Source organism: Triticum urartu, chromosome 1A (assembly GCF_056163025.1).
Source record: "Triticum urartu cultivar PI428250 chromosome 1A, HENAU_Tu73, whole genome shotgun sequence".
Taxonomy (NCBI): Eukaryota; Viridiplantae; Streptophyta; class Magnoliopsida; order Poales; family Poaceae; genus Triticum; species Triticum urartu.
In genome coordinates, this window is record NC_141873.1 from 279191485 (window position 1) to 279203797 (window position 12313).

The 12313-nt window shown below is 44.3% G+C and overlaps 1 protein-coding gene across 1 annotated transcript; it reads left to right on the plus strand.

Annotated features, from left to right (window-relative positions):
• Positions 1 to 5883: 5883 nt before the first annotated feature.
• LOC147990866 (uncharacterized) lies at positions 5884 to 9012 on the plus strand. Its single transcript, XM_087518706.1, has 2 exons — positions 5884 to 8687; positions 8877 to 9012. The coding sequence occupies exons 1-2, from the start codon at positions 8329 to 8331 to the stop codon at positions 8959 to 8961; spliced, it is 444 nt and encodes a 147-aa protein (XP_087374832.1). The 5' UTR covers positions 5884 to 8328; the 3' UTR covers positions 8962 to 9012.
• Positions 9013 to 12313: the final 3301 nt, after the last annotated feature.

Genomic DNA, 12313 nt, shown 5'->3' on the forward strand with positions numbered 1-12313 from the left:
AGGAGGGGGAGGTGGTGGTGGATCAGGATTCGGAGTCGTGCGCATTGGAGGAGCCATCCTGAAGAGGTTGACGTCCATTAGCACATTGATAGATAAGTATTGAAGCTGAATCCAACGGAAAGAAAATTGCAACATATAGTCTTCACATCCGAACAAAATGAACGAATGCATTCCTCTTGAAATGGTCACATATCCATAAATTGAGAAGCCACGTAGAATTAAGGTAGAGAAATAAATCAACAAGGTACGGATCGAGAATGAATAATCGGTAAGAAATCCCAATCTCAAGCCAATATCCGTGGAAGAAGAACTAGAGCTACTAGAATTCCCACCTATGAAACTCCCCAACCTTTCCGGTTATGCAATCAGGTGTTGGGGATACAAGGGAAGCATAATATCTCACTCAAACTAGCAAATCCTACATCTAGCTGTATCCATCCTTCAACACATAACCAAGAAACCTTCGGAAACCATCTACCTCAACCTTCGAAAAGCATCCGTTATACAAGTTATGGTGATACTCCCGAACTCCCGCCCCAGTACTGGGTGGCGTCGAGGTTATCTCACCAACGAACTGCATAAAAGAGATTTTCGATGTCGGCGTACTAAACTCAGGTATTCCAGAACTGCAACGATAAAATTATGATGACAACACCTCAGAGCTCAACTCCCTGGGACACTTCCACTAAACCCCTGACAGGAGGCACCAAGACAATGTTCTCATCATAAAACCATCGGAACGATTCCAAGATACCCGCGTGATCCTAAAAAAAATTTAGTGAAATTTTGAGAAGAGAAGAGTCAAAACTCTACGTCAGGATGCCTTACCAGAGCGATGAGGAGACTGGGAAGTAAAAAGAATTCCTAATCTCTCCGATATATAATTCCTAAATGACTCAAAACATTTTTCTAGACACAACTCGGCCGCTAAAAACGATCAAGCAATGGGGCTCCTAAGGTCGGGGAAGGCTCTGATACCAACTTGTAACACCCTCGATGCGACTATAGCTCCCACGTATCGAGGCACGACTTAGAGACATAATCGCATTGAAGGCATATGTCGCAAGTGAGGCAATCTTCAAAACATCCCATGTAATATGATAATAAAAGGGGAGATAGCAATAGTTGGCTTACACTCGCCACGTCAATCAAGTACATAAATAACATTCCGCCGCCGCGCCAAGCCGCCGCCGCCGGCGGCCGCCGCCGACCGGATCCGGGCGGCCCCGGCCTCCTCCGACCTCCCCGGCGCCGCCCCGCGTCCCCCTCCGGCGAACTCCGGCCAGATCCTGGCGATCCTCGACTTCCGTGCCAAAGTCAACCCTAGATCCGGTGGTAAAATTTCATCTAAGTCCCTGATTACTCTCAGTCCAAGTGCTCATGTTCGCCGCTCCGTAACTTTGCATCCGTAGCTCCGATTCATGCATATAGCATATCAAAATGTTCATCTCAGAGAGTACATCATTTCATTCCATTGCATCATTTTCATTTGAGTTCATCTTGATGCCCGAAATGCTGTTAGAAGAGGACTACTTGAGTTAATTGTCAGATCTACTACTCCGTTTAGCACTTTTGTCATTTTTGCCATGATTAATGTGTGCATGCTATGCCCTGGTGCTCTACATGTGTTTTGTTAAGGGTTTTGTCATCTTTGCAGATTGCAACCCATGTTTTTTTGTGATGTGTGTGGTGACTTGTGCAAGCTTGCAAAGTGGTGCACTTGCTAATTCTGTTTTCAGGGACTTAGTGATTTCACTAAGTCCTGGAGCTGTTTATCTCATGATGCCATATGTTTATGTTGTTTCCTAGTGATCCGTGCCTCTTTTGAGGATGATCAGTAAGGGAGTTTTGTTAATATTGTAGTGCTATATCCATACATGTCTTTGTTTGCAATTATGGAGCACCCTAGCTTGAGTCAATCGAGCTCTGCTTTTGCTACTTTGTGAATCTGGGCAGATTGTCAACTTGTTTGCAATTTTGCCCCGTGCATGCTATGCAATTGTTCTTGCCATGTCTAGCTTGCATTTTGTGCCTTATTGATGGATGTATGCTTGTCTTGCCATGACTTGCTCTATAGTGAGTGCATCGAGCTCGTAAACATGCCTACTTGAGTTATATTTCAGCATGTGTCAGTTTTTCACTAAGTCTGAAACTGATTATGTTTTTGCTATGTTCACATGCTTGCAATTGTATTTTCTGATCCCTTTTGGCTCAAGGTCACTAAGGGACTTTTGTTAAGCTCTTTAAGTAGCTCCATGCCATGCTTTACTTTGCCATGTTCAGATCCTGTAGCATGTAGTTTTGTTGCTCCTAAGAGGGCTACCTGATCTGAAATTCCAGACAAGTGTTGATTTCACTAAGTCTGAGATATGTTTGCCATATGCATTTTTGCCATGCTTGTTTGAACCTGTTAATGGATTAATTGGCCCTAGCTCAGTGCTAGACTTTTGTTAAGCATCTTGTGTGCATCCCTGCCATGTATTTTGTTGTCATGTTTGGGTGCTATAGCATGTTCATCTCATTGCATTTAGATGCCTACTTGCTGTAAATCGCAGACCGGGGTCTTATTTGAATCGCTTGCCATTTCCAAACCGTAACTCCGATTCCGGCGTTCTTTATATCGTTTTCAAGCAATTTCATCTCATCTTTCCAGTGGTACACTTGGTTTTCCAAGTTGAGGCCAGGTTCATGCATTTCCTGTCATATCTTGCATTTTGCATCCCGCATCACATCCCGCATAGCATATCATCTTTGTATCGTGTTGTTTGAGCTTGCATGTGGTTGATTGTATCCTTGTTGCTTGTTTGTCTTGTTTGGGTAGAGCCGGGAGACGAGTTCACTAACGAGGAGCCTGTTGAGTTTGCTTTCGAGGATCCAGTCAACTCTGACAACTGTGCAGGCAAGATGATCATACCCTCGAAATCACTACTATCTTTGCTATGCTAGTTTGCTCGCTCTTTTGCTATGCCATTGCTACGATGCCTACCATTTGCTTGCAAGCCTCCCAAATTGCCATGTCAAACCTCTAACCCACCATGTCCTAGCAAACCATTGATTGGCTATGTTACCGCGTTGCTCAGCCCTTCTTATAGCGTTGCTAGTTGCAGGTGAAGATTGAAGGCCGTTCCTTGTTGGAACATTTATTTACTTGTTGGGATATCATTATATTGCTATGTTATCTTAATGCATCTATATACTTGGTAAAGGGTGGAAGGCTCGGCCTCTCGCCTAGTGTTTTGTTCCACTCTTGCCGCCCTAGTTTCCGTCATATCGGTGTTATGTTCCCGGATTTTGCGTTCCTTACGCGGTTGGGTTATAATGGGAACCCCTTGATATTTCGCCTTGATTAAAGCTTTTCCAGCAATGCCCAACCTTGGTTTTACCATTTGCCACCTAGCCTTTTCTTTCCCTTGGGTTCTGCAGACTCAAGGGTCATCTTATTTTAACCCCCCCGGGCCAGTGCTCCTCTGAGTGTTGGTCCACCTGTCAGCTGCCGGTGGCCACCAGGGGCAACTCTGCGCTGGCCTACCCGTACCTAAGACAATCTGAGTGTGCCCTGAGAAAGAGATATGTGCAGCTCCTATCGGGATTTGTCGGCACATTCGAGCGGTGTTTCTGGTCTTGTTTTAACCTGTCGAAGTGCCTTGAATTACCGAGATACCGAGTCTGATCGGAACGTCTTGGGAGGAGGTCTATTCCTTCGTTGACCGTGAGAGCTTGTCATGGGCTAAGTTGGGACTCCCCTGCAGGGATTTGAACTTACGAAAGCCGTGCCCGCGGTTATGGGCAGATGGAAGTTTGTTAATGTCCGGTTGTAGATAACTTGAACCTTAATTAATTAAAATGAATTAACTGAGTGTGTTACCGTGATGGCCTCTTCTCAGGCTGAGTCCGGGAAGTGGACACGGTGTTGGAGTAATGTTTGCGCAGGTTGCTCTCTAGTTTCTCGCTCGCGCTTTGCCTCCTCTTCTCGCTCTCTTTTGCGAATAAGTTAGCCACCATACTTGCTAGTCGCTTGTTGCAGCTCCACTCATATTTACTTTGCCTTACCTATAAGCTTAAATAGTCTTGATCGCGAGGGTGCGAGATTGCTGAGTCCCTGTGGCTCACAGATTACTATTACACCAGATGCAGGGCCTGATGATTCCGCTCCAGCAGACGCGTATGAGCTCAAGTGGGAGTTCGACGAAGACTCACAACGTTACTATGTTTCCTTTCCCGATGATCAGTAGTGGTGCCCAGTTGGGGGTGATTGGGACCGTGTCGCTTGTTGGGTTCTCTTTTATTTTGGCGCCGTAGTCGGGCCATGAGTGTTTGGATGATGTAATGTTATTTATGTACTTGATTGACGTGGCGAGTGTAAGCCAACTATTGCTATCTCCCCTTTTATTATCATATTACATGGGATGTTGTGAAGATTGCCTAACTTGCGACATATGCCTTCAATGCGATTATGTCTCTAAGTCGTGCCTCGACACGTGGGAGCTATAGTCGCATCGAGGGTGTTACAGCCTTACCCTGAAGCGATGGCATCTTGACATCACATGTATCATTATCAAGCGGCATCAACTTGCATAAGGCGAGGCCTCTGTCGTCCGCGCCCATGCGAACAGGCTTATAGAGAAGACGATAAGGGAGATCAAACTGCTCCTGGACCCTTGGGTTGCTTGTAATGATGTTATTAGTTGAGTCGAGAATGGTCTTGAATGAACCTTCCATGCTAGCCGAGGTGATGACGTCGCACTGATCAATGAGTTCCCCCACCATGTCATCTTTCAGATCGAGGCACGAATAACGGGGTCGTTTCCGGCTTGTTCCCTCCATGGAGAAGACGATCGAACAATGGCAGAAGGAAGGGTGAAGGCAAATGGAGGAGGGAGGAAGAGCATGCGACAGCAGTTCCAAATCGAGAGAGAAAGGTGAAGAGTCGGTGGACGGTTGCCAATTTGCCACGGTACACGAAGAGGCGCCTCGGCCTGCACGTCCTTTCAGAAATTGTAGAAAAGGACTCGCCGTAGTCTCACTGACATGTTCGAACGGGACCACATGTCAACGAAACATGGTGTGTAATTTCTCGTGCAAAATGCGATCTGACCACATTGGCCCGAGGTGCCGCATTAGTTATCGACCTTTATTTTTATAACATACAATCTGAGTGGATAGGTCCTGTGGTCATCACACGTGAGCGGATATATAGGTGGGCTAGGTGAGCAGACGGCAACAATCTAAGTGCTAAAAGAGTTGATCTCGAAAAAAGAGTTGATCCAATGCTTGGTTTTGTTTTGATTTTTCAAGTATGACCATTGGATAGAGTGAATCAATGGCTTACGTTCAAAGTTATTCTCATACTATAGAATGGTATAGGAACGTGGAGAGATTTGGTTGATTTTATATCGCTGAATAATATAAAATATTATGAGTGCAGACGCTCCACCCCGAGGTTTGTTGCTCCTTCTCAGTCATCGCGAATCTATATTCTTCCACTCTTTCGTCTAAGACATGAGCTTTGTTCATCCTTTTGCCGACACGTGGGACATCTATATGCCTCCTGATAAGTACATTTCCTATTCATATTTTGGCATACAAACACACCATTTGTTGTGATCCGACGATTCATTCTTGCTGTGAACTATGATATATTTGAATGAAAATCATATAAAAGATCATTTACTCGTCATTTTATTATTTTGCAAAAAAGTGCGCAAAGGCACTATAAACTTTAAGATTTGGTCGATTGCCAAACGCGATGAGACTTGGGGCTGGAACGAGAGAACGAGGGACCCCAGCGAGAAGAAAAGAAGTATCCAAGGGCAAGCTAATGTTGGAGGATCATCTTGAGAAGAAAGAAAGGAAGCAGAAGGGCCAAAGTGAAAAAATGGCAGACCACAGTAGGAGGTCAAAAAATCCCTAGACGCCCTGATTCCCAATCAGGCCTGGCATCTCCATCTCCTCTCTCCCCCGCTTCCTTCTCCACCTCCGGCCGTCGCCGCGGCCAGGCCAGCGTGGCGGCGCGCCAACCAGCCACCGCGCCACCCAATCATCCATCCACTCCCTCTCCACGCACCACCAGTATCGCCCCATCTCCACTATGCCGCCAGCCACCACCATCTCGAGCTCCGCCGCCGTGCCTACATCGAACTCCCTGCTGCTTGTCTTGCGCCCCTGGTGCTGCTCCTCCTTCCCTCGTCTCTGAATCTCCTTGCTGCTGCTCCTATTCCCTTTTTCTCCTTCTCCTTGCGCCTCCCTGCTGATCCCCATGCCCCTGCTGCCTTCCTTCTTCTTCTTCCCCTTGCTGTTGTTGCCTTTCTTCTTCCTCACCTCCACGCTACTGCTGCTCCTACTGCCCTTCTTCTCCCATGGCGTACTCTGAACCCCATTCTGCGGCTGCTTTCCTCAGCGCCTCCATACTGCTGCTACTACTCCTTTCCACCCGCTGCTGCTCCCTCTCTCCACATCTCTGCTGTTCCCTTTCCCTTCCTGTCGCTGCTCCTCCTCTTCCTCTGCTTCTTTGCTTCTTTTCTGAACCATAATCCTGCTGCTGTTCTCTCTCTCTCTCTCTCTCTCTCTCTCTCTCTCTCAAATTCCTGTAACCTTGAGTAGTGTAATGTTCAGGGTAGTGTAATGTTCAGACTTTGTAATATTCAGAATTGAGATGTGTATGGCAATGCTTTGTAATGTTCAGATTTGAGTAGTGCTTGAAACTTGTTTAGTTTCAGACTTGTGCTTGATTAGTAGTACTTATTTTGTTTATGTGAGGGTATTAGAACTGTGCCCTGTAACACCATATTCGTAGTTGTGTGTGTGTGTTCACCTACTTGTTCCATTCTATAAGAATTTTAGCTGTGAGATTATTAGATTTGTTCACTCAAGAAACATGATTGTTCTTACTTAATTGTTGTTCTGTGAGAACTAGCTTTGTTTCATTTCACATGTGTACTGCGATGGTTGAATGTTCATTTTAGATAACTAGTCTGTTTATTATCTATGTACCTGTGACATACATGTTGGTGATATATGTACACATGCTTGCTAGTTATATTGTCGTTGATGTCCGTATGTGTTAGTGTTTCAATTTCTCATGCATAAAGATAACAGCAAAAAGATGCTGAGTCAAATCTGAATCTACCCTTGCTGTTTTGCATTTTCTTTGTTGTCATCCTTGCTAGTTTAGGTTTTATTTTCTTGCATTCATAATATGAACCGCGTTACCTAGCTTTATCCGAGCACGATCATTGACTTGCCTAGTCCCTGAGGAGAACACGACACTCGTAGTTTGGGCGTAAAAACCCCACTGCACTTACAAACGATCATTTTGGCGCCGTTGCCGGGGACTAGCGTTGAACGATTGTGTGAAGCTGTAGGCTAGGCTTAGTATAGTTTTTGTTTAAATTTCCAGTCAAATTTATTTCGGTGCTTCTTTTACCTTTTTACTTTTTGTTGCTTCGGCTTATTAGGATACTAACTTTCTGACTAGTGTTTATTGTTTATGACTGTGCGTAGGTTGTTCTATAGTTACACTCGGTTAAGATGGCATTGCTTCGTGATCTTTGGATGCCCAAAAGTCAGTGCTATATCACAGGACCGGTTTGGCCAACTATTGAGGTAGAGAACTTCGAGCTGAAACCTAGTCTTATTGCTTTGGTTCAACAATGTCAGTTTGGAGGACGACCTACTGAGGATCCCTATGAGCACTTACACCGAGTCATGGAGTATTCAGATACAGTCAAGTACCACAAAGTTCCTCAAGACGCAATCATGTGTAGGTTGTTTACATTCTCTCTCTGTGATGGTGCTTGTGCTTGGTACCGATCCTTGCCATCAAGGTCATACAGTTGGATTGAGATATCACAAGCATTCTTGGATAAATATTTCCCACTACACAAGCAGTCCGCGATTCGAGATGATATCTTCAACTTTGTTCAGCGTGAAGGCGAGAGTTTGTATGATGCCTGGGAGAGGTACAAAGCCTTGTTCAGGAGATGTCCTAATCTTGGGCTCGAGATATGGTTAGAGCTGCAGATATTCTATAGAGGATTGACTTCGGACACTCGCGGTTACATTGATATGGCAGCGGGTGGAGCTATTACAAACAAGACACTTGATGATGCTTTTCTGCTGATTGAGAGCATAGCTTTCCACCAACTTTAGTGGTACAATAAGAAGCCCACGTCTGATTCATTGGTTTGCTTGCAACAAATCACTTCATCTCAGCAAGAATCTCTTACACAAAAGCTGGAACTAGTTTCTCCGTGTGACAAGATTGAGCTTTCATGGATTATCTTTGATGATGATGACACCATCCTAGTTGACACACACACTTCAGATCATATGGATACTAGCATTCTAGATTCAGTTTTGCATTGTGATGATTCTTCTGTGGATGAACCAGAGCTACACTTAGTTACTTTTGATATTGAGGAGATACCTTTAGTTGATATTGATCATGTGCTACTAGAGCCAGATATGGAAAAGTTCACCTTTGATGATGTTAGCCACATCGATTCTTCAACGCTTGAGCCTGAGATGGAAATATTCATTGTTGATTATGATGAGGTCACTTCAGATGTCAAGGAGCAAAGCCCTACTATTTCACCTGTTGATACGAGCCCGGTGGAAGTTTCTACTACCATGCCTTCCATGGCATCTTCAGTTGAGGTAGTCATAAAACTTCTCCAAGGCCATTTCAGGTATTATCTCAGCTTTCTGGATAAGTTATGTCATATCGCTGATATTGCTTATGCACCATGTGACTTGTTGTTGATACATGTTCCTGATTTGCTCAATAGATATACTTATATGATAGGGTATTCTATCGATGACTTAGAGGGCATTCTCTCTGTCACTTGTATTGGCTTTGTTGTTGAGTGTTCTTTCAGGTTTACACTTGTGCACCATTTATGGCGAGTTGACCGAGTCCGAGATGACATTCCCTGGGATCCTGGTGGATTCACGGCATGGTGACGAGGAGAAGCAAAGAGAACACATGAGGAAGAGCGAAGCTGGAGCATGTATAAGGAAGAAAAAGGAAAGAGTTGTAGCTTAGAGAGTGATCAAGCGAGTATTACTGCATAGTGCCCGGTGAGCTGTTTCATGACCCATTCTGAACATCATAAATACATGCTGAATTCAATTGCTAGTTGGGTTGCTTGAGCCAGTTATTACTTGTTGTCAAGCTGAAATTCATCTTTGGCATCGTGCTTGATGTGAATTTGTGAACTTGATTCCTGGATGCCTTATAAACTAGTGATCTACACCATGCATGCTTGGCTGAAATTAGTGAGAACTATTAGTTTTGAGTGCTCAAATCCCTAGTACACTAGAAAACTTCGTCATTTTCTGCATTTACTATGATACACCTAGATCACCATGTTTAGATGCTGAATTTGTGTGAAGTGTGTTCCCATTGAGAGCAACCACTTTACCACTATGGACTAGTATGCTATGTTCCCTGGATCGGTAGCATGTGAACCAAATATGGAGAAGTGAGGATTCCTGTTTTTGTGCTTATGTGTTGTTCATTTAAAATAAGTAATGATGAATAAGTCTGACTACCTACAGTAGCATGTCATGTTCCCTGGATCGGTGGCATGTGAAATCGGATTACCTTGGGCAGTAATTAATAATAAAATGTAATTGTCGAACCAGGTGTATACCATGTTCTGGGGATCGGTGGTATGTTACTTTGGGGAGACAAACTAAAAAAACTAATAATTGGTCGAGCCAGGTGTATACCATGTTCTCGGGATCGGTGGTATGTTCCTTTGGTGAGACTGATAAAATAAGGGACTTTTGTTATATGCTTTGAGTAGCTTCATTCCATGTCTTGATTTGTCATGACATGTTCCTGTAGCATATAGTTATCGTGCTCTAAACATTGCTTCCTGATAATAAATTCCTGACATGCTGTTAATTTCACTAAGTCTGAAACCTGTTATCTTTTGCATTTTTGTCATGCTTGTTTGAACCTGTTATTGAGTGAATTAGCCGTAGCTTAGTGTTCATCTTTTGTCAAGCATCATGAGTGGATCCCTGCCATGTATTTTGTTGTAATGTTTGAATGCAGTAGCTTATTTATCTTGATGCATTTAGAAGGCTACTTGCTGTTTATCACAGACCAGTGCTATATTTGTTTTGCTCGCCATTTCCAAACCATGCATCCGATTCCGGTGATCTTTATATCGATTTTGACCGAAATCAACTCACCTTTCCAGTGGCACTCTTGGTTTTCCAAGTTGAGGCCAGGTTCAATCATTCCTTTCCAAATCATGCATATGCATCACATATCGCATCCCGCATATCATGCCATGTTCATGTGTTGATTGTTTACTATGTTGTGTGCTTCTTTCCGGTGTTGCTTCTTCTGGTTGGTTATGATAACGTCGCGTTTGTGAGGACCCGTTCGACTATGTCCGTTTGTCTTTTTCATGGACTCATTCTTCTTCCTTGCGGGATTTCAGGCAAGATGACCATACCCTCGAAATTACTTCTATCTTTGCTTGCTAGTGGCTCACTCTTTTGCTATGCCTATGCTGCGATACCTACCACTTGCTTATCATGCCTCCCATATTGTTAAGCTAAACTTCTAACCCACCTTGTCTTAGCATTGTTTGGCTATGTTACCGCTTTGCTCAGCCCCTCTTATAGCGTTGTTAGTTGCAGGTGAAGATTGGAGTTTGTTCCTTGTTGGAACATGGATATTTTGTTGGGATATCACAATATCTCTTATTTAATTTAATGCATCTATATACTTGGTAAAGGGTGGAAGGCTCGGCCTTATGCCTGGTGTTTTGTTCCACTCTTGCCGTCCTAGTTTTCGTCATATCGGTGTTATGTTCCCGGATTTTGTGTTCCTTACACGGTTGGGTTATAATGGGAACCCCTTGACAGTTCGCCTTGAATAAAACTCCTCCCGAAAGGCCCAACATTGGTTTTACCATTTGCCACCTAGCCCTTTTCTTTTCCCTTGGGAGTCGCGCTCCGGGGGGTCATCTTTATTTTAACCCCCCCGGGCCAGTGCTCCTCTGAGTGTTGGTCCAACCTGTCAGCTGCCGGTGGCCACCAGGGGCAACTCTGGGCTGGTCTACCGAAACCTTGGACAATTCAGTGTGCCCTGAGAACGAGATATTTGCAGCTCCTATCGGGATTTGTCGGCACATTCGGGTGGCTTTGCAGGTTTAGTTTTACCATTGTCGAGGATGTCTTGTAACCGGGATGCCGAGTCTGATCGGATTGTCTTGGGAGAAGGAATATCCTTCGTTGACCGTGAGAGCTTGTGATGGGCTAAGTTGGGACACCCTGCATGGATTGAACTTTTGAAAGCCGTGCCCGCGGTTATGGGCAGATGGGAATTTGTTAATGTCCGGTTGTAGAAAACCTGAAACTTATCCTAATTAAAATGCATCAACCGCGTGTGTAACCGTGATGGTCTCTTCTCGGCGGAGTCCGGGAAGTGAACACGGTGTTGGAGTTATGCTTGACGTAGGTTGTTCTAGGATCACTTCTTGATCATAGTTTCTCGAACGTGCTTTGCCTTCTCTTCTTGCTCTCATTTGCGTATGTTAGTTACCATATATGCTAGTCGCTTGCTGCAGCTCTACCTCATACCTTTTACCTTACCCATAAGCTTAAATAGTTTTGATCGCGAGGGTGTGAGATTGCTGAGTCCCCGTGACTCACAGTTTACTTCCAAAACCAGCTTGTAGGTGTCGTTGAACCGTGCAGGTGACACAACCAAGCTCAAGGAGGAGCTCGATGAGATTCGCGTTTGTTATGTTGTTCCGTTTCCAGTTGATCAGTAGTGGAGCCCAGTTGGGACGATCGGGGATCTGTGTAGCATTTGGGGTAGTCTTCTTTTATTTTGGTTCCGTAATCGGACCTTGATTGTATCTAGATGATGTAATGCTTTATTCATGTAATTGTGTGAAGTGGCGATTGTAAGCCAACTATGTATCTCTTTCCCTTTATGTATTACATGGGTTGTTTGCAAAGATTACCTCACTTGTGAAATTGCTTTCAATGCGGTTATGCCTCTAAGTCGTGCTTCGACATGTGGGAGATATAGCCGCATCGAGGGCGTAACAAGTTGGTATCAGAGCTTTCCCTGACCTTAGGAGCCCCTTGCTTGATCGAATCGTTGGCGTTGTTGAGTCTAGAAAAATGTTTTGAGTCATTTAGGATTATATATATCGGAGAGTTAGGAATTCTTTTTACTCCTCAGTCCCTTCGTTGCTTTGGTGAGGCATCCTGACGTGGAGTTTTGACTCTTCTCTTCTCAAATATCACTAAAAAAATTTTAGGATCACGCGGGTATCTT

What these genes read in the sequence shown, in the direction of transcription:
- LOC147990866 (XM_087518706.1), top strand. Translation starts at nt 8,329, where the DNA reads ATGGATACTAGCATTCTAGATTCAGTTTTGCATTGTGATGATTCTTCT. An exon ending in CTTCTCCAAGGCCATTTCAG is followed by an intron (nt 8,688 to 8,876) that starts GTATTATCTCAG and finishes GTGTTCTTTCAG; the next exon opens with GTTTACACTTGTGCACCATT.